The 22,405-nt window shown below is 39.4% G+C and overlaps 1 protein-coding gene across 7 annotated transcripts in view; it reads left to right on the top strand.

Moving 5' to 3' along the window:
* ppm1bb (protein phosphatase, Mg2+/Mn2+ dependent, 1Bb) overlaps positions 1 to 21,117 on the top strand; it is a 44,176-nt gene extending 23,059 nt beyond the window's left edge. For 3 of the 7 annotated variants that reach the window (XM_079846119.1, XM_079846118.1, XM_079846121.1), the window contains 5 exons: positions 8,181 to 9,026; positions 10,540 to 10,657; positions 11,159 to 11,270; positions 14,533 to 14,590; positions 19,029 to 21,117. In XM_079846119.1, coding sequence (XP_079702245.1) covers positions 8,196 to 9,026; positions 10,540 to 10,657; positions 11,159 to 11,270; positions 14,533 to 14,590; positions 19,029 to 19,058 — 1,149 coding nt within the window. In that variant the 5' untranslated portion in view covers positions 8,181 to 8,195 and the 3' untranslated portion in view covers positions 19,059 to 21,117. Of the gene's footprint in view, positions 1 to 5,041; positions 5,190 to 8,180; positions 9,027 to 10,539; positions 10,658 to 11,158; positions 11,271 to 14,532; positions 14,591 to 15,274; positions 17,274 to 19,028 lie in introns of those variants that run through there. The other 4 variants (XM_079846116.1, XM_079846117.1, XM_079846120.1 and 1 more) reach the window with 3 other exon arrangements.
* The last annotated feature ends 1,288 nt before the right edge of the window (positions 21,118 to 22,405 follow it).

The raw sequence follows: 22,405 nt of genomic DNA, 5'->3' as shown, positions 1-22,405 counted from the left end.
CAGTAAAAGATTGCTTGCAAGCTTCTCCTTGGGTCTATATGGTCATTTCTCTACTGCGCGCCGAGAGTCGCGTGGTTATGACGCAATCGTTAGCCTATTTTTTACAAAAACGGCTTCTACGGGTCGATAGTGTAAGCTACAAGGTAATGCAGCCTTTTATACATTGTTGTGTTTCTTTAGAAATAAACAATGGACAAATTGAGTCTTTAAACGCCTCAGATGTAAAGTTATTCGCTGTCAAAGTGACACCAAAATGAATAGCAGTCAATGGAATGCTAACAGCAGGTGATGGCTTGGTTAGTAATAGGGATGGGAATTTTGGTAGATATCTCATTTCGATCATCGATAGGTCTCAAAAACGAGTACTCAAGTATTTGGGGGTGAGGCTTGTGTGGGGGGCGGGGCATCTCCGTCATGGAGATATGAAACTATTTTAAAAGTGTTACGAAAATTAATGGTGACAAATACAAACATCACATGTCTATGAAAACATGAACATATGACTAGAAAAAATAACTGCTAGATTATGATGCATAAATGTTTAAAAAAAAAAAAAAACATCTAAAACCAAAATAACCGTCTCAAATAACCCAATCAATCACATCATTGTAATTGAACTGAAACTGTAAATAAACAGCACCCTACGTAGCTTTGCTAGCAGGTTAATAAACTCAACCAAACGCGCTCTATATTAGATTAATCAGTGTGTACCTACTTGCATCATGCGCACGTGAACTTGGCCGTGCTAGTTTTTACACATTTTGAATGCGCTCTCCCTTAACAACAACGCCGATACACGGGCAACTAAAGCACAGATAATTTACAACACTATTACAGTTGTGTTCTAATTATAATGTTATGTACATGACAGATTGGCTCTGCACATCTTGCACTTAATTTTATTTTTCCTGATCAAAGTGATTACAGAGTACAGACATTGCGCGTTTTCGAAGGCATAATGAGAAACAACTTTAAATAAAACATAGGTCTACTGTTAAAAAATTTGAGAACGAAGTAACGTTGCTGCATTAATATCATCAATGCTTTTGAAAGAGAAATAGCCTATCTAAAAAGAATATAACCGTCTCAAATAACCCAGAGTCGATCATGTCGGGCATTGCATGTGAGCTGAAACTGAAGAGAATGAACACCAGTTGGTAACGGCAGCGATTTACTAGCTGGTTATTAAACTCAACCAAATGTGTCCAAATGAGATTAATCAGATATAGACAACATAAAAGTAATCTTACTACTTGCATCTGCAGAAAAGGACGCGGATGTGCACATGAACTTCACCGCGCTAGTCTGATAGAACCCTCGTTGTGGATTTCCTTTAACAGCTGATACACGGTGAACTAAAGCACAGATGGCCTAATTTACAACATTCTATTACAATCTTGTTTTCATTATAATGCGATGTACTGTATATGACAGATTAGCGCTGCACATCTTGCACTTAACTGTATTTCATGATCACAGTGATTCCATCACTGCAGTGCGCGCTTCAGTTTTACTTTATTTCGCTGGTCTGGAAGGCGTGCTGTCTAACGCTAACCAATCAGACCTCAGTTACCGCCCAAAATGCCGCAATAACCAATCAGAAAAATAGACAAATATATTTTTTAAAGTCAGGGCGATCATCGTTTTCATGATCGATTGTCGCTGTCACGTTCGAGTACTCGATCACTGTTGCCCATCCCTAGTTAGCAATGACTGCCCCTGGAAGGTACGCTTTCCGGGTGCTGGATTACCCCCTTGGATATATATCACGATATATAAATTATATTAGAACCATTTCAGAACAGGTTACATAGACCCTAAGGAAAGCCAAATTACTAAATGTATTTTTTTAAAAGAAAGAAGGAAACGTTGTATGTAGTTTTGAGAACATTTATTGTGCAAAACTGTAATTATACAACATAATGTTGCAGATAAATAAAATTCAAGTACACTAGCTGCAGACTTTAACAAATAAAAAGCAGAAAAAAAACGTCCTGCATGCTCACACCATATAATGGCAGGAAAACGAAAAGGATACAAAAGTATCACGCAATGATACAGGGAGACGCGCGCCATATATGGAAAGTGTTCAGGATGCATACTATAAGGTTTTGCGAGAATGAAACCTTATTATTCAGTCAAAATACTGAGCTCGGTCGTTACTCTGTGCGTGTTCCCGTCAGGTTTTTTTTTTTTTTTTCTGCTTGAATGTCCTTGGTTCTTAAATGCCACCCAAGATGCAGAGAACAGGAAAAACTGGTGTCTTTTTAGTTAAGGAACAGACACTGTACTGACAATACTTTTAGTATTAGGCAAAGAAAATGATTGTGTAATGCACAGATACTTTAAATAAAAACATATTTCAAACAAAGTTTCTTACATGCAGCCTAATGTAACTTATTTGTTTTTTAACATTTTGTTCTCTTATTGAAATGAAAACTGGTGTCTTGTTAATAAAGGAACGGATTCTGTGAATTAGGTAAATACTTCCAGTATTAGGCAATTATTTGAGGTGGTAGAACAGATTAGTCGTTACCTCTCTTAGCTGGAACTGTTGCCCCACACACTCTACAGAGTATAGTTTGCTGCGGCTCGTCGGGCGGCTTAAATCAAAACCAAGTCCGAATAATGGATGTTGCACCGGTCTTTTTCACCAGCTCCTCAGTTTCGCTTTCAGCCATGCTTACTCGAGATGACGAATACGATGATGCGTTTCAGCCAGTTGCAGCTTGTGGCTCTAAATTTCGCAGGTAGATTGATCATCAACATGCATTATCGTGATTTTTAGAATTAAAATCTCTATCGTAGGCCAATTTTGTATTGTTTATATTGCATATCGTTTCTATCACCCGTTACTACTATTAAGTTTTAGAGGAATGGACTTTAAATCAAGGGACAGAAATCTCTCAGGTTTCATTAAAAATATCTTCATTTGTGTTTGGACGTTGAACGAAAATCTTAAAGGTCCCATGGCATGAAATGTTCATTTTATTAGGTTTTTTAACATTAATATGAGTTCCCCTAGCCTGTATATGGTCCCCAAGTGGCTAGAAATTTTGATAGGTGTAAACCGAGTTCTGTGTGTCTTTCTCTGCCTTTGAGGAAGTTAAAGCTTAGACAAGCCGATCAGGAATCTTGCCTGTTACGTCGTCATAACAGGTAAGGTTACCTCCCCTTCCTCTGCTTTGCCCGCCCAGAGAATTAGGAGTAAATGGATTCAGTTTATCAGTCGCGATGTCAGCACTGGCTTTACAAACAGACTTTTACCATATGGATTCGACAGCACCGCCACAAACAGTGAGTAACAGTGTTCATTAATCTGTGATCAGGGATTTCTGATGTGTAGCTAAATATTCAAGTTCACGCAGACTTTCTTTCGAAATCGTTTAATGCTGTTGTTTATGCATCAGCGAATCAAGCCAGTGACTAAACGATCAAATTCACAGCATTTCTGTAAGTAGCATGAAACAAATCTGTTATTTAAATGATTAAACTAGAGAGCGATCAAAGAACACTATAATGTTTTGGAGCTGTGAATCACACATCGCGAGTATATCTGCGCACTTGAATGACACTGTTAAGCTGCACAAAGCTCTTACTGTATTCATGTTGATGTCGTGTTTGCTGTTAGTTGTGGTGAAAGCATTTTGTGAGAGAACGCGCTGCCTTGACGAGAACACTGCATTCACGCGATCAGCAGACTGCATGTGTACTCAATGCTCGTCACTGCAGCTTTTCATGTGAATAGATCATAAAATAATGCTATATTCAACACTTTGACGATTTGTTCATCTCGACAGCTGTGATGGTAAAAAAACCTAGTTTAGGGTGTTTAGAGAGGTTCCACATGTTACAAAGTTCGTAGAATAAGGAGGAAGACGACAGGTCGGGTGACTGGGACTCGTGTTTATTCAGAACTCTCAGATACAAACAAAATAAACTCGCACTCACAGCGCTCTAGCAATCTTTATCCAGCTCTGTGTCTCTCTGGTCCACGTCTCTCTCTCTCTCTCTGGCAGTGCGTGGAGATCTCGCTAAACCACGCCCCCTTCCGCCACATAATCTAATACACATTTCAAATGCAAAGATGTCAGCCAATCACCACAGTGGGCGTTTTCACTGAAGTCTCACAGCAGACACGCCCCTTGAAACAGAGCATTCAAGCCAGAGGGCTAATATCAGTATAGAAAAATGCTTTTTATTTCTAAATTATAAAATTTTGGGATGTAAAAACCATACTAACAATATAAGTACACCTCTGGAAACATTATAAAATAATATAAAAATCCATGCCATGGGACCTTTAAAGGTCTGAAACGACATTTGGGTGAGTACATGACAGAATTAAATTTTTTTGGGGTGAATTATGCATTATGAGTACAGTAAGATGAGCCTATAAAACTTACTCTATCGTGAATCATATAGTTTACATCAACGATGCATATCGTTGCATTTTTTAATTTTGCGATATCTCAAAATAACGATGGATCGTTAAACCCCTAATGTTTAATCTTGCCTTCAGTGTGTGGTGAGGAGATAAAAGTAAGCTGTCCTGTTTCAACTATCTCTTCCTCGGGTCCACATCAAGCCAGCCCCCCCCCCCCCCCCTCCTCCCATTTCCTGCTGTTGTGCCTGTTTATTAACGTTTGATCTGATACGTTTGTGCGTTTACTGCACCTGGTCTTGTGCTCTTGTTTTGAAGCCCAAGCATTAACAAAGCTTCCTCTCGAGTGTATCTGCCATGCTAATGGCAGGGTTTGATCAAAGTGAGCGCTGCATGGTGGATCAACCCATTTACCCAGAGATCATCCTAGCCTCGAGGCCTTGGAAAAAGGAGGATCTGACAAGGACGTCTGAACATGAATGTTGGGAAGAAGCCCTTTACCCTGCATGAATGACAGCCATAAGGATGCGGCACTTCGCCCCTGCCCACTTTCAGAAGCAAGTAACCCAATCTGGGTTTGAAAGGATATAAATAGAGCCATGCTCAGAGGGGGAGGACCTGCCAAACCAACAGCCTGGCCAGCCGAGCCATGACACTGCACAACAACTTGTGCCCTCATCCAACCACTCACACACACACACACACACACTCCAGCTCCCAACCGCCTTTTTTGGTCACATGCCTTCCATGCCTGTCGTGTGTGGACTAGTGAGCAAAAAGCTGGCTGTGGACACCACCCTTCTGGGTAAGTCTAGTTTTAGTCCCTGATGGGCCACATGGTCTGGTTTGGATGAAACCATGATCCTCTGAATGCTGGAACTTTCACTTGTTCTTGGCCCTGCTGACCGGTGCCAGTTCTCATTCTCCCAATGGATAAACAGACCTGCGAAGAGGGACGCTTCAAGACAGTTGAGAGAAAATGTAATTTGACCTCTCCCATGACCCTGCTTGTAATATCTATTGGCAAACCTTGACTTACTGCTAGTTAGTAGCGTACTGTCTTTTTTTGGATTTGCTAGGTCAAGGTCCCAAGCTGTGATCGCATAGCTTACGAGGCGGCTCTCGTTCCATTTGTCTAATGGCTTATTTGGGCTTGTAATACATTTCAGTGGCTATTCCTGGAGTCATGTAATGGTCTTATGGTTGGGGTTTGCCCAAAGCGGCTTAAAGCTGCTCTACACTTTCTAATCCTGCATTCAGATGGGGAATCAGACATATGAAAAATACATTTAGCCTTCTGTCTTGGTAGTAATCAATAATACATTCTTCCTCTGACATTGTAAGTTCTGCTAAGCTCGTTTAAAGAGTGTTTTGCATACATGCGGCAGTTGTGCAGTACACACATGTGTTTGCTGTCTGTGTGTGCTTGTCTTGAGGATTGCCAAAGCCGGTTTGTTTTTTCGGTTTTGTTTTTTTTTTCCAAGCGTGGTTCATGGTAGAGATGACACTCGAGATGAAATGTGATGCAGGAGCTTGAGTTACTGTTCGGACACACCCCATTTGTCTGTGTAGCTTATGTGTCCAGAAGCCTTTTTTGACATCCTTATGTTTTAATTTAGGCACTGCTTCTCTTATAATACTGTGAGGAGTTCGATCCAGCTTTTGACAGGAAACTTTCATTTATGCTATTTCCCTGAGCTGCCCCTTCACTGAAATCCTTCAGTCATGCTCACAACTTGTTGTTTGAGAATGAAGATTGACCAATATTGTGTATCCAGTAACCGATATGTAGAACCACTATTTCAGTCAATCAATTAATCATATTTAAATGATTTTGGAACTTAAGTTTACGTGAGATTGGCAGCTGAATTTAAAGCTTTTCCATCATAGGAATAAATTACTTTTTAAAATGTATTAAAATAATAAATAGTTATCCAAAATTTGTTACACAATAATTCAGTTTAGTGTTTTTTTTTAATCACATAAATTTAACCATTGTGAGAATTAACGCCTGCTCCATGTCAACAAATTTTACATTGCATAGCAAATAGTAGTTCCCTGGTGCCTTTCATGTTGGGTAATGCTGACGAAATGGATCTAGTTAACCAGTGACAAAAGTCAATACTTTCCAATTCTGCAAAGAATTTCACATTTAGCGTCATGCTAAATGTTTTAAATATATGCTATTTAATTTTGTTTTGTTTTTTTTATTTCGCTGCCAACTCATTGATTTCTGACTGATTTAGTCCTCGAATACTTGTATCCTCATATTTAATCGGTCTTGATGATGATAATAATTGCTAGGGATGCACCGATACCAGTACTTGGGTGTTGGTCCGATACTGTGCTCGTAAAACTACCCCGATACAACTGCACCCGATACCACTTTATGGCTAACCATCTGCGAATGCGAAGCCGCACATAAAGTTATAAAATTCGCTGTGCACACCGCGCTCTAATCCTCCCTCACCCAAGAGGAGATTTATCTGAAGCGCCAGAGAAAACAAACGCATTCATTGTTTTGCTGCAGGTATACACTTTTCAAAATAATATATTAATTTCAAGATACAACATTAAGACGACGGTAATTTAAACATAGCCTTAAATGTGCTAATTTTTTTTTTTTTAAACGACTAGTATTTTCCAAGGCGTCTAGCAGAAGCACTAACGCTTAATCGACTAGTTTCGCACATCCCTAGCTCAGCCTCAGTGTCACACATTGCATATGAAAACAGAAACAGGCTCATAGCTGAAAATGCAGAGAAGCTTCTTTTCATCAAAAATAACCTGCCTCTCACTTTTCCGAAAAAGGCTTTATGGCTATGGTAACATATAATTTCAGTTGCTCTGCTACTATGTTGTGTGGTACTGAAATCCACTGAATGTTACAGGTTACATTTATGTGAAATGGGCAGCAGTGCCATGTTTGTTTAGGAAAACACCAAGTTGAATGTTAAAATGTCAGCAACAGCATCAATTTGTGCATTTACTTTGTGACACTCAGAAAGTGAAAAACATCTGATGAAAATAAAACATTGTTAGAAGAACTGTAATGGTATTAAGTACTCGTATCGGTACTCTGTATCGGCAAGTACCCAAATGTAAGTACTTGTACTTGGTCTGAAAAAAGTGGTATCGGTGCATCCCTAATAATTGCTGAGGCTTGTTTGAAATATTTAGTTGCTTTTGATGAGCTTTTGGCAGTTTGTCTGTCATCTTCTTATCTACTGTTACAGTAGCCTTTAGATCACATCAAGATCTGTCAGTAACTCCGTAGGCAGTTGTCCCTTTCATAGCCTTCATTCTCATACGTTTATACATGCACCGTTTCATGAACAAAAGAGGATTGATGACTTTGTATAATACTAAAGAACTTTGTTGTCAGCGTTACGGCTTTGTTAGTGTGCTCAAGTGTTTGTTTGGCTGGTGTCCTAAAAAAGCCCAACCCGTGTTTATGGATTAAGTTGCCATTAACACATTTAGAATAACATAGGAGTAAATGATAGAATTTTAGGTGAACTAACCCTTTAACAATATCATGCTATGTCATCTTTAAAACACATATTAAGATATTTTAAATGAAACCTTGTTTCTTTAAAAATATTTTTATTAGTTTTTTGACGATTAACCAATGTCTTAATGGAACGACATGAGGGTAAGTAAATGATGACAGTTACATTTTTTTGGGGTAAACTATGCCTTTAACCTTTCAAAATGCGCTTTGGTGTTGTAAAACTTAAGTCATAAGTTGCTTTTTGTCATGTAAAACAGCTTTGCATCTCTCTTTTTCTTGCAGACGGTGTCCTGAGCCATGGGGGCCTTCTTGGACAAACCGAAGACAGAGAAACACAATGCTCATGGGGCGGGCAACGGTCTGCGCTTTGGCCTGAGCAGCATGCAGGGCTGGCGGGTAGAGATGGAGGACGCACACACGGCCGTAGTGGGTCTGCCGCACGGCCTGGACGACTGGTCCTTCTTCGCAGTGTATGACGGTCACGCTGGCTCCCGCGTGGCCAACTATTGCTCCAAACACCTGCTGGAGCACATCATAACCAGCAGCGAGGACTTCCGTTCAGGCCCCGACTCCGTGGAGGGTGTTAAGAGTGGCATTCGTTCTGGCTTCCTGAAGATCGACGAGTACATGCGCAACTTCTCGGATCTACGCAACGGCATGGACCGTAGTGGCTCCACGGCGGTCGGCGTGCTGATGTCCCCCGAGCACCTCTATTTCATCAACTGCGGAGACTCCCGTTCAGTGCTAAGCCGTGCCGGACAGGTCCGGTTCTCCACGCAAGACCACAAGCCGTGCAACCCACGTGAAAAAGAGCGCATTCAGAACGCAGGAGGTTCTGTGATGATCCAAAGGGTGAATGGTTCTCTGGCTGTGTCCCGCGCACTGGGGGACTATGACTACAAGTGTGTGGATGGAAAGGGCCCCACTGAGCAGCTGGTATCTCCGGAACCGGAGGTGTTTGAAATCCCACGCGTTTCAGACGAGGATGAATTCGTGGTGCTCGCCTGCGATGGCATCTGGGACGTGATGAGCAATGAGGAGCTGTGTGATTTTGTGCGCTCTCGGCTGGAGGTGTGGGATGATTTGGAGAAGGTCTGCAACTCTGTGGTGGACACCTGTTTACATAAGGTGAGGAGATCACAACAAACGTCTCTAAAGGATAGTTTAGACAAATTGTTAATTTACTCACCCTCTTTAACTTTTACTTGCCTTAAACATTTAGGAGCCAAATTAAATATTTTATTTGTTAAAGGGTACATAACCTCTTGAGTACCTTTTAGAGTAGTATTGCAGCCTCTTTCATGTTTATCAAAGATATACTGTACAGGCTCTTTCTGAAAACAGCCGAGCTCTTGCAGGTGTGCAGTGGGCAGAGCTAAAGAGTCACGAACGTGCGCACGCACGCACACGAAGACGCGTAATAGATCATGGCATTATCCCTAGATAACTTTCGCACTTATTTTATTGCCAACAAAACACAGACATCTGATGCAGTTTCACTCCCCGCCTGCGATTTCAACTCGTGACTGGGATCAAACAAGCACACTTGCACAACTCCGTTGCTGCTCCAGAAAAACAGCATCCACTGTTTCCTTAACGCTGGGTTATTTGGGAAGCTGAATATGGTTATCTTTCCCTCACAACCAAAAACACACTTCTTTAGGGACGTTGTTGATTTTCAAAATGACAGTGCTACCGACGGCTAGCAGTTGTGTCTCTGAATGATGCAATGACTATTATGCAAGCAATCAAAACAGAGAACTGTTCTGACAAGTCTTTTTTTTTTTTTTCTCTAATCGGCTTCATGACTTGTGCTGTAAATCAAACATAGCAAGTTTGAGGCTTTTACTTGAATCTTTTTGACTGACTCATAAAAAAAAAACGGTTGACAATCAGTCATTTGTTTACAAATTGGACATCACGGCTTGAGCTGTGTTTGCTGTGTGTCAAATAATGACATTTAAATCTTGTTTTTACTCTAAAGGTGTACCTTCTTAGTCTATTTGTTCTGTTTTACATTAGTAATGAAGTTGAATCATGGAGTCTTTACATAATCGCTATAGTCCTGCTAGTCTCATTAGACTTCCCAGCTGTGTGTAACTCGTGATTCTATAAAAACAATCCCCACTCTCCTTTTCCACGCTGTATTTAAAAGTTTAATTTTTTCCCCCGCCTCATGACATTCAAGAATCCAAAATCCCTCCATTTACCCTTTTCGAAAACCACATGAGCCCTCTGCCTGTGTTGACACCAGCTCTCCAGATGATCAGAGACCTAGTGAGTGAGGTCACAGCTCTGGATCTGGCATGGATTTGCTCAAGTTGATGTCAGGGCTTTCCGAATTAGTCTATAACCTTCATACTTTTTTTTTGTGATGTATGGCTCATATATACATTGGAAAGTTAGCTCCCCCCCTTCCACTTGGAAGATGTTTCTCTACGATGGTCTGCTTTGTGTCTAAGTATGAATAGATGTCACACATTTCCATCTGAGGTAAATATTGGCAAAATTGGAAGCGGCCTAGATTTATATTGGTTTACAATAGAAGCTTGTGGTGTTATAAGGACTTGCTTGACAGGTTCGACTTTTGTGCGGTGAACTGCCTTTTTTTAACCTACCATCTCTTTTTTTTCCTAACCAGGGAAGCCGTGACAACATGAGTGTTGTTCTAGTATGTTTCCCCAATGCACCGAAGGTCTCAGAGGAGGCTGTCAAGAGAGAGGCCGAGTTGGACAAGTTCCTGGAGGCTCGTGTTGAAGGTAAGTGGCGGAACCTGTTAATTTTTCAGCTAGCTTTTTACATTGTCCATCGAGCGTTGTGGAAATGACCATCTTGTTGTTCAAAAAAATGTCCTAATACCAAGACCTTATCATCAGCCATGTGTTTGAAAATGCTCGCTGTATGTGCTGTTTATATTGTAGTCCTCCTCTTCTCCCTCTGTTTCTTCTCTTTCAACATTCTGGCATGTTCTGAACTGTCTTGAGGCTCATAGAATCTTTCCTGGATGGGGAATATATAAATCCTGAACAACATTCTTGTATTTTCCACTAGATATTAGTCAGGACAGCTGTGATGAAACCTGTTTGGCGTTCTCTCTCCAGCTGGATGTTATTTTTCTCACACTGTGTCTATAAGTGGGATGGCTGATCCAATGCCTACACCTTTTTCACAGCGGTAGTCATGGTGGAAGAAATGCTTCAGGCTTCCATTAGCACACACTTCCATTATTCCACATTTGTAATGTAATTGTCTCTCTGCAGAAATCATGGAGAAGTCAGGGGAGGAAGGCATCCCAGATCTAAGCCACATCATGCACAACCTCCGTCCTGAGAGCATCCCCAACCTGCCACCGGGAGGTGGTCTCGCTAGCAAGTACGGTTCCAAAATTAAGTAACATTTCTGCTGATCAAAGCTGTTTTGTAATTGCCCTTCTATTGTAATGGAGGTGGGAATCGGCAGAAACTTGGCAATGCAATATTATATTGATATGATGAATACAAATCACAGTGTGCCTTGACTTTAGTGGATGCATGATTTTGGCCTACCTGGTGATATTGGTCATATTGATTGATATTGGATATTTAATTGTGCATACTCTTTTCTTCTTTTTTTACATTTAGATTAACTTTTTAATCTTTAATCTCTAGTAAATGTCTTGATGACTATCCATTCTTCTTATTGTAAACATATGTTTACATTTTGTTGTGATGCCTAAATTCACTTGTATCATTCATTATATCAATGATTAAGTTTAGTTTTTATTAGTGCTGTGAATCAATTGAAAATAATTAACAAATTAATCGCATTTTTTCTGTAATGAATCATGATTTATCGCAATTGAAAAACATCAGTTTTTAATATTTTGATAATGTAATAATTTCAGTCACTCTCCAAATTAATGAAGAAACAATTTAAAGACTATTTTAAATAAAATAATTTAAAATAAAATAAAGCATATTTTAAATATTTGTTGTAATGGCATCTTTTTATGATGAAGGCATGTATCACTGATAATAATGTCTCTATGAAACATTAATGACATTACATTATAGTATAACTGAAAGCTACCAATTTTAACCTTTGTTAGGCTTTAAAAAATAACAATATTTAAACAATCTTAAAACAATCTTTACATAAACCCATTATAATAAATGTTATATTGGCCTTCCCTGTTACACATAGTCAACACAGAGATTGAATAAAAGTAACAATACCTTTCTTAACTGCATAAATAATAAATTAAATGAAGATTAATCATCATTAAAGCTAAAAAAAAAATGCTGTTCCCGTTGTTCTTTGATGAACATTAATAACAGACATCATCAGTGCTGCTGTCACTTTAAGATTGGCTGCTGCCGAACATGACGCGGATCTGACGCGCTGTCCCTCGCATCTCATTTTCTCCCAAGTTCATTTAAGACGTTATTTAACTAATTTAAGACTCCTAATATGAGAATACTCGACAAAACTGGCATTTTGGCAAAATTCTCTGTGTTGTTGTTAGTTTTTGTTCAAGCGAAAGAGAACTCGATGTGTGCACGAGACTGGCGCGCATGTTGAGATGCACCCACACAGACAGGACATTGACATACAGCACGTTCTCTTTTGTCTTGTTGCACAGATGATTTAAAAGCATTTACATGAATAAGAGCGTGATCATATAATGTAACGCTGGGCAGAAATGGATATAAAAACTGACACTGTGTTAAATATTTTTAAAGGGGTGGTAAAACACATTCTTTTGAAGGCTTGATTGTGTTTGTGGGTGCACTGTAACTGTAAAAATGCTTCGTTTTAAAAAAATTGCCTTATTTTTCATATATTTGACCTTTATTCTACACTGCTCTGTCCCTCCTTGTAAAACGGTCTGATGCTTTCCGGGTTGTATGAAGCCAGTCCCTCAAAAATACGCGATGGGCTCTGATTGGTTAGCTGGCCCAGTGTGTTGTGATTCGCTAACCGCCTAGTGCACGTTTGTCGGAAACGTCACGCCCCTTACCGTTACCGGAGGCTGTGCTTTGGCAGTAACATTATTAGAAACAATATTTTCAATAAAACCATACCAATCTGAGCCCGAATCAGACCAAGAACATTTTAGTGAAGATGATCGAGCAGAACCTGTTCATTCCTCAAGAGTAAAGACTGCGGATCTGTAGTGATCGCTACTGAATGGCACTGTTACTTTTGTATTTTTAGAACGATTATAGCCAAATATCTGTCGCAAGAACTAACCCAAAACGAACACTAAACACTGGCTTTACTAGTAAGTTAGCCAAATCACACACAGAACCATGTTTAGCAAGCCTGTAAATAAACAATACATAAAAGCTCTAATCAAAGAATCATTTACACTAATGCCAAGTTCGCTGTTGAGATTTTAACGTTAGTGTTTGTAACGTTAGGTGTTCGTCGGATAACGTTAAGTATGAATGAGCATTTAACAGACTGGTTTGCAGAACAGTGTTGTCATCTGTTTACTTCCTTGCTACAACCTATTACAGGAAAACACATCGATGAAATATAAATCAGACTTACAGGTTGTGGCCCGTAAACAGCTTCTGTTTGTAAATCCAGCTCTCAGGACAAGCCGTTGTGTGATTCCTGAATTGAACTTGCGAACATTGTGGAAGTTTTCCTCCGTGAAATGTGCAGCGCGCGCGTCGTGCATCCACGCACAGGCAGTGTTTTTTTTCACGCAGCTGACGTTGTGCAAATCCTGTATTGAACTCGCGAAGATGGTGGAAGTTTTCCTCCGTGAGATGTGTTGCAGGGAGCCCCGAGTGCGCCTGTTCCCCGCTGACTCAAACACACGTGCATATAACATGCTGTATGTTACACACTCTGCAACGCACCCCCGTCCCAAGGAAGGCTGAACAGAGCAAGTACCCCAGACCTGCAATCCGGATGAAAATAACAGCGTTTCCTCGGCATCGCGGCAACAACACTCCAGCCTAACTATACCACAACAGCGCCGCGATACAAAATGGCCTCACCCCCCCTTATTTAATATTCTCGGAGGAGGGGTTTATGTAAATATTGAGCCTGGTGATGTCACCAACCCTGGAGGAATGTCTGTAGTCGCCTAGCGGCCGTTTGCTGTAGTTCTTAGAAACTGATTTCTTTAAAAGCAAATATCTCCCTTTGCTTTAAACTTTGAACGTTGTAACTTTGCAGATGTTGTTTATGCTCAAGCAGCAACATTACACGCTAGCTAAAGTTAGAATAGTGAAATCGTGGTTTACCACCCCTTTAATGCGTAAAACTGAAAAACTGAATCGCCCGCGTTAACGCTTTATTTTACCCAGCACTAGTTTTTATTTAAAAAAAAAATTCTCATTGATTTAGACACAATAGTGTTAAGTTATTGTCATAACATAATTATAGGACTTTTGGTTTCATCCAGAATTGTATACTAACTAAACAATAAATGTGAAAATTGTCATTTTTTTATAATGTTGCTGGTATATAATTATATAGTATATCAAATTATTTTAATGTGATTATTTAAAATTAATTGAAGATATTGATTCTTGGTGTGAGAATACAGCTGTAAAAGGTTTATAATGTGTACATAAATTTATGCTCAAATGAAACATCTGAGGTTCTGTCTAATCTCTTTTCTCTTCTCTTCCAGACGAAGTGTAATTGAAGCCGTTTACAACAGGCTAAACCCACACAGAGAAGAAGATGGGGTGAGCGTTTCCTCACTTTTTTGTTCGTATAAGAATTAAAAACGAAAGGTCACTTGAGTCTTCTTGCTTAGACTTAAGTCCATTCATTTACTCATCATCTTTTAATACATTTAATGCATCACACCAAAATATTTTGACCTTAATCTAGGTCTTGCTGACGCTACCTCTTTTATGCATACATTTACTCCCTTGATCATGAGAAGTGATACATTTAGTAAGTGATTAGCAAATGTTCTACTTAGGCAAGTGTAACTGGTACTCCGAGATAGCTTTATATATAGGTCAGATTAAACATCCAAACACCACTATCGTTAAGAGCAGTGCCTCTGCATTTAAGATGTAAATGCAAGGCTTTTTTGCAGGCCTTGGCTTTGTTTGTCCGTCTGTGCTTGTGCCACTCTGTAATGGTTTGTATTTGTGTGTTCGCATCTTGGTAAAGCTACTTCAGCAAGTTTATCGCTCCTAGGACTTGTGTGAAGAGACCCGTGTTGACAAGCTCCTGCATCTTTTGAACACTCGCTCGCACACACAGACGAACACACATTCGCCACCACATATTTTGTCGCTCTTCAAGCGTGCTTCTTTCTAAATGAAAGGGCAGTGTAAGGTCATGGGCAGGTGGCCCGCTCTTTAAGCGGGGTCTCTTAACCTGCTCTGTCCACTGACACTGGCGTCTTGCACCAGGACAGCCAGGGGGGAGCAGCCGGCGGTGAGGAGGAAGGCAGCTCTGCCGCCGCCCAACTGCTGGAGGCGCTACGACAGTTCCGGCTCAGTCACCGAGGCGAATACCGCCAAGTGCTGGAGCAGGCGCTCTCCACTTACCGGCTGTCCTGCGGGACTGGTGCCACGACACGGACCGACCCACAGGAGGAACCTCGCTCACCCCCACCGTCCCCGGCCACTGAACCCCTCAGCTCTGAGGAGGGACAGGACGAAGCCGCCACGTCACCATCTCTGGACGAGCTCTCTGACGCCCCCACTGCATGACCCTAATTAGGACCCACTAAACCCAGCCCTGCTATCAAACCCTTTTCCCCAGATTGCTAGGTTGCTTTTGGTAATGTTCCTCCTTAGAGCAGTTTCAGTGCAGGTTTTTGGTTGTCTTTATGGTTTTGAAATGGCACTTTGGGTGTTTTTCTGGGGAGGGGGGTTTGTTTAGAGAGCTCTGCACAAAGTAAAAGTCGCATACAAAGGAAGTTTTGCGCAAAATTCTTATCTCTAAAAACCTGCTCTGCAACTGCAAGTGAGGTTGATCTTGGCATATCCCAGCTCTGTCTGCTGTAAGCACTTTCTCGTATCTCTGCCTTTAGCCTAGTGTCTTTAAAATTTGACCTGGATGAGTAATCTATTGAAGGATTGAAAGGATAGTTCATCCAAATGTGAACATTTTCATTGAATCACTCTCATGTCATTGCAAACCTGTGTAACTTTCTTCTACGGAACAGTTTTTAGTTTTGTGTTTTTCTTTTGTTTTGTCCACTTTTTTTGTGTTCTGCAGAAGAAAGTCATACAGGTTTCTATTGATTTGAAGGGTGAACATCATTTTTGGGTGAACTGTCCCTTTAAGGAGATTTGACTACTGTCACACACACCTGAATTATTTGACCATCACTCTTTCACACCCATCGAGTTTACCCATGTAATTAGTTGGGAGTGGGAATGGGTTAAGTGGAGAATCTGGGCTGTGCCAAGAATACACACAACTGTTTGCTCTCGTGCCATGCGATGCATGTGTACACCTGATCCTGGGTTGTCCCGTGGTTGATCGTAGTTCTAGGATATTAACGTACTGTAGTAAACATCAGGTACAGCTTGATTTATGCTCTTTATCTAGTGTGCGTGTGTGTGAATCAAATGTTATGCAAGATGATTGATTAACTGATCAAAAGCAATTCTTTCACCATTTAAAAGGGAACTCTAATGCTGTGTGCGTGTGTGTGTATATCTTCACTCCATATCGCTTTCATATCAGTTTATAATTTGAGCTGACCTCTTGAATATGATTGTCCTGTGTCTGCTCTTTGAGTGTTCAGTTATCCAGGTGTTTCCTTGAGGAAAAAGCACAAAATGGGAATGCACTGGCTTTATAAGCATGGACCATATGAGATTAAAGAAGCTTACACAATCATATGTTCTCGCGAACTCTCTATTCAGTCAATGACTTCACATTTGCAATATAAAAGTCATTTGTTGAAGGGGACAATACAGACTGCATTACCTTTAGGAGAACATGATCATTCGTGAATGTCTGTACTCTGCAGTATTTGCACAGGGCTTCTTATTGCACTTATCTTATTCTTATGACCCAGGTTTTTTGGAAAGGAAGCTGAATTCTGTCCACATGGATTGTGTGTCATATCGCAAGAAATCTGTTCCAAACTGCTTTTGTGATGTGTTTTCTTTGGCTGATTTATCAAGCCATTTGAAGCTGATTACTTTGTTGAATTGGAAGTTAATGCATAATACAAACTGTGTAATCTTCTTAACCGTTAGAGTAAGTGCATGCATAATGCTGCCATTGTTCTATTAAACTCATGTTACTAATATACCCCCTCAGCAGTATCGAAGAGCTTTACTTGATTGCCCATAGAGCAATATTTCCAGGGCAAAGGTTTATATTTGTTTTGTTTCACGCTGAAGTTCTTTGAACAAAATAATCAAAATAAATCAAATTGAACTATTGATATCTGTCTTGGCTGCCATTTATTAATCTCATCACTGTAGTGGAGATGGTACACCACATACAGTCTCATGAATGCTTTTTATGGCTCTTGAAAGAACTTGTGCACTTAACTATCATTCATACTCCTATATGGCTAATGTTCTTACTCATGAGCTCAGTGGAAGTTTGAGGCTTGAGGTAAGTGAGCTTCAAATGTGCATTAATCAGTCTTCAGGCTGGGGAAAATTGCATTAAAAAAAGAAAGAGAAATGCTGGCCGGGCCTTGCAGGTCTTTTCCCACCCATTTTGTTTGTAATTGTTTTACATTTTCATTAGCTTTTATTATTAAGTGTATTATGTTTGAGAGTTTATGAATGAATGCTACTACTCCTGTTCTGGTTTTATGCAGATTTTGTGTTATTGGTAAGCTTTTTTTGTCCTTTTTTTTTTTGTCTGCCTACATTGGAGTCACCTGTAGGTTAGAAGGCACCCACACTTTCTGTTCAAAAGTTTGAGGTCTGTAAGATTTGATCATTTATTGATTGAAGTCTCTTATACTCACCAAGGGTGCATTTATTTGATCAAACATTATATTGTGTAACTTTTATTACAATTTCAAATGAATGTTTTCTATCTGTCGTGATTCCTCGATTAAGTTTGAGTACTCAAGTTTTTTTTTCTTCTTCTATAAAACTATACTGTGATTACTTGATTTTGATACTTTATTTGAAACCATTATTATTGCCTCATTGTTATTATACATGTATTTTAAGTCATTTTAAGGGCTATTGTTTGCTTGGGTCTATTTTAATTACTCGATTAATAGTCAAAATGATCAATCGATTACTATTACCAAAATAATCATTAGTGACAGCCCTAATTTTAATTGAATTTAAAATGTAATTAGTTGTGATGGAAAAGCAACTAATAACTGCTTTTAACTATTTTTTTTTTTTTACTTTCAACTTTAATTCCTCTATTAAATTTGAGTACTCGTTTAGTTTTATTTGTTAGTGTTTTTCTATAAAACTATACTATACCGATTTTGATACTTTATTTGAAACAATTATTATTGCCTCATTTGTTATTATATATGTATTTTAAGTCATTTTAAGGGCTATTGTTTGCTTAGATCTATTTGTATTACTTGATTAATAGTCAAAATAATCGACCAATTACTCGATTACCAAAATAATCATTAGTGACAGCCCTAATTTTAATATATTTTAAAATGTAATTAGTTGTGATGGCAAAGCTGAATTTTCAGCAGCCATTAGTCCAGTTTTTAGTGTCACATGATCCTTCAGAAATCATTCTGATATGCTGATTTGCTGCTGCAGAAACATTTGCTATCCATCAACTGCTTATTATTTTTGTGGAAACTGAGATGACAAATATTCAGGTGTTTTTGATGAATAGAAATCTCAAAAGAACGTTATAAATGTATTTACTGTCACTTTTGATCATATTAATGCATCCTTATTATAATAATAAAAGTAATATTTAAAAAAAAAAAACATGCTGACCTCAAACTTTTGAACAGGAGTGTATTTTCTATGAGAAGTATGTAAAACTGTTTAGTTAGTGGGTAATCGTGTTTCCGTTACTTGGGAATTCAAAAATGAACAAATCTTCCTTTCTCTCCCTATTCACACCCTCACACATTTCATTCTGTTTCTTTTTACTTCCCCGATTCTCACTAGTGAGTGCTCTACCCTTTTTAATTTTTCTCTGTTTGCTCATTTCTTTCCCTTTCTTGTTTTCTCCCTGTCGCAGAGCGGAGGTGACCTGGACGACCCCTGGTAGCCCGAGCAGCCAACGGCTTCTGAATCCACACGAGAATGTCCTCAGTTCACACAAGAAAACCCTTGCTCACACACTTTTTTTGGTTTCGATTCGGAAAGCGTCATAGGAAATGTTAAACAACGAGTCTGGGAATACACACGCTTGATTTTAAAGATGAGAAAACTACATAAAATGTTAAGATATTTTTTTTTTTTTTTTAGAACTGCATTGTATGGTAGAGAGATTTATTTTTACTCCCCCCATCCCCCTCCCTCCTGAAATCTGTGTCGATTACGAGCAGCGACGAGACTGCTTGAGCAAAAGTTGCTGGATGCTAATTTGGAGGCATGAACTCTGAACTCAGCTGGAGGAGGGCGGGGCCAGCGGGCTCTGAGAGGGACTGGGACCCTCGTTCAGACGCGGCTCTCTTTTAACCCCTTCACACCACGCATGTTGCAGCTTTTTGGAGGCATGATCTCAGTTTCTTGTTCACCGTTTCCGCCGCCATCTACTTTAACCCTGCGAATCTTACAGGCTCTACCCGACCAGCTGGACACAGAAAAAATTATGTATCTGTTGTGGATTTTTCTTTTTCTCTTCTTGGGGCAGAGGCGACTTTCTTCTTGTGTCATTCATTTTGGTGCTTGCTGTTAAAACGAAAATGTAAAACAAAAAAAAAGGACACTCCTATTGACAGCAGGAGATTATGGCAAACCCAGATTGGAGGAACTTGTCACGGCGACTTCCTTATAGTCGCCCCAGAGACAGTACATAAAAACTGAACTCCTCTTCTTCTGCTCCGTACTCTTCGCCCCCAGCTCTCCCCACCGAGTTTCTCCCATCAGCTTGCCTTCTGGTTTGTGGTTTTCTCTAACAAAATTCTCGAATTTAGAATAGTTTTCCCCCTCTATCATTTTTAAATTTTTTTTATTACAGATTATATGGCGTAATTGGTATTGTTTGATTGCACTCACATTTGCTTATGAAAAACAAAAAATACTAAAAACTATATGAAAGAGAAACTATGAGATGGTAGAGTATTTCTAAAGTGAAACTGCAGAAATATGTATGTGTATATAGCTATATTTTTTTTCTCCTTTAACAGCAGAGTGAAAGAGTGGGAGGGGACGCTCTCTCCTCAGACTGGCTGATAGGTACTTGAATATTCATAATGAGTGGTTCTGAATTTTTTTTTTTTTTTTTAATCCTTAAAGTAGGATTGTTTTCGAACCGTGCCTGTAAAAGGTGAACCATGCTGTAAGGGTGTACTTGCAGGACAGTCGGCTATGGATGAATGTACCCCTTATTTCACACTGATACACATTACATATACCTTCACGCACCCATTTGTACATGCTCATGCATAACACTTTCATATGTGCATTTATCGTTTGATTCGCTTTCTAGTATACATTCACGTTCTTACTCCATTTACTTCACACGCAAGTTTTTTCCTGCCCTGTCTGTACATCTGACACAGACATGCTTTGGAGGCCTTCTTTTCTTCCTCCCTTTTTTGTTGTTGTTTATTCATCGACTTCACCTGCTCTGGTGTGTAGCTTTAAAATGAGTGTGTAATTGAATTTTATGAGATGATTATGTATGTATATATATTTTTGCAGTTTTCCCCTCTTCTGGTACACACAATTTGTAGCCATATGCTGGAAAGCTTAATTTTAAGATGAATAGATCGAGTCTGTTTCCAGATGGTAAAGATATATTTTGTGCTGTGAGTGCTCAAGGACATTCATTTGCATTGTGTATATCAACAATTATTGTTGCATAGAATAATTGAGACAAAGTATTTTATTTATTCCAAGTCTGTTGGCTTAAGAAGAGAGGGTTTCACTGGAGGGGGAAACTACTGTCCCGTGTATTTTGGAGAGTGTGATCAAATTCTCTTGCTCTCACATCCTTCCTCTATTTCTCTCTGATTCTTTCTAACCACCCGACAAGCCCATGTAATGAACGTCCCCAGTATGATGTTGTGATGTTTCAGTAGCAAACAGTGAATATGATCTGTTCTCCTCAATAAAGGATTGCTAAAGTTTGATGTTAACACAATGACTTGCTTGTGGTTAAAATGGTGTCGTCTTGCTATATTCCAGGAGGGGAATTAAGGATTCACACCATGAATCATTCAGTGAAAGTGAAATTGTTTTTTTTTCCTCTCAGGAAACCTCTAGCCATCTTATTTTCAACGCAGATGCTGTTTTCTATGAAAGTGCAAGACTTCCGATTCATTAGCCGTCGTTGAGTGCAACAGTGTTCTTCCACATTTTCAGCAGCCTTGGGAAAAGTATTTTCCCAATTTGATATTTTCCCATAGGTATTTATAAAGTCTTTGAAAGTTATAAGGCCAAACCAACCAACTACTATTCATAACATTGCAAACTCTTGAAGCAAAGAAGTATTTAAAAATCGGACAAAAAGACAAAGGTTCAAGACGTCTAGCGGCTTTAGTGAGAGAAAAAAAACTACTATTTATAGTATGTTTATTTATTGCAAAATATGCTATATATATGAGTGCTAAGGAGTTTGTTTGGCACAATTTGTTTAGATTCTCTAATTGGTGGAGATTTCTTTATAGAATTATGAGTAATGTAGTTTTAATCTGGAATTCATGCAGTTGAATAGAATTTAAAAAATGTTTTAAACAATGTAGGCTGGTGGCTTCAACAAATGCATACGCTCCTGACCTAAGCCAAAAAATGGCAAATTATGTAATGTTCTGTTAATGGTCTTAACCATGTTAATCACAAATTAGGAAATGAGAAATAATTGCACAAATACTGTAGATAAAGTAACTTATGACAGAAAATCCTTCCCCAGCTTGCAGACAGCTTTTTCATGAAGAAGAGTCAGTGTTGTTCCACTCAATGTTAAAGTTCATGAGTTTAAAAAAGTCTCCCAGTTTGTTTGAGTTTAATGTGAGACCAAATATCTGCGATGGTTCAAATCTGGGCTCTGACCAGGCCAAAACATGAGCCTAATGGACTTGTTCTTATCCACTTCTTGGTTGTCTTTGCAATTTTGGGCAGGAGCATTGTCTTGTTGGAAAAGAACATCTGCTCATTCCTCTTTAGATAACTTTCCATTTGTGGGAAGCAAGCAATTCTACAATATGCTCCTGTACTCCAAAGCATTGAATGACTTTTCACAGTGAAGCCGCTTGCCAATAGCCAAAATAAAAGCTCTCCACACAATGACATCTCATCCTCCATACTTCACTGTGGTAGAGATGCATTTATATTTCACCGCAGATTTTTGGACACACTGTTCTGGAGCATCACCATGCAACTCTACCACACTTTCATCGTGATTCATCACTCCACACACAAATTCCCATAATCTGCCAAAAACTTTCA

Source organism: Gobio gobio, assembly GCF_949357685.1.
Source record: "Gobio gobio genome assembly, chromosome: 20".
Classification (NCBI taxonomy): domain Eukaryota; kingdom Metazoa; phylum Chordata; class Actinopteri; order Cypriniformes; family Gobionidae; genus Gobio; species Gobio gobio.
Note: the sequence above shows the minus strand (reverse complement) of the source record. Positions and strands in the feature narration are given on the sequence as shown.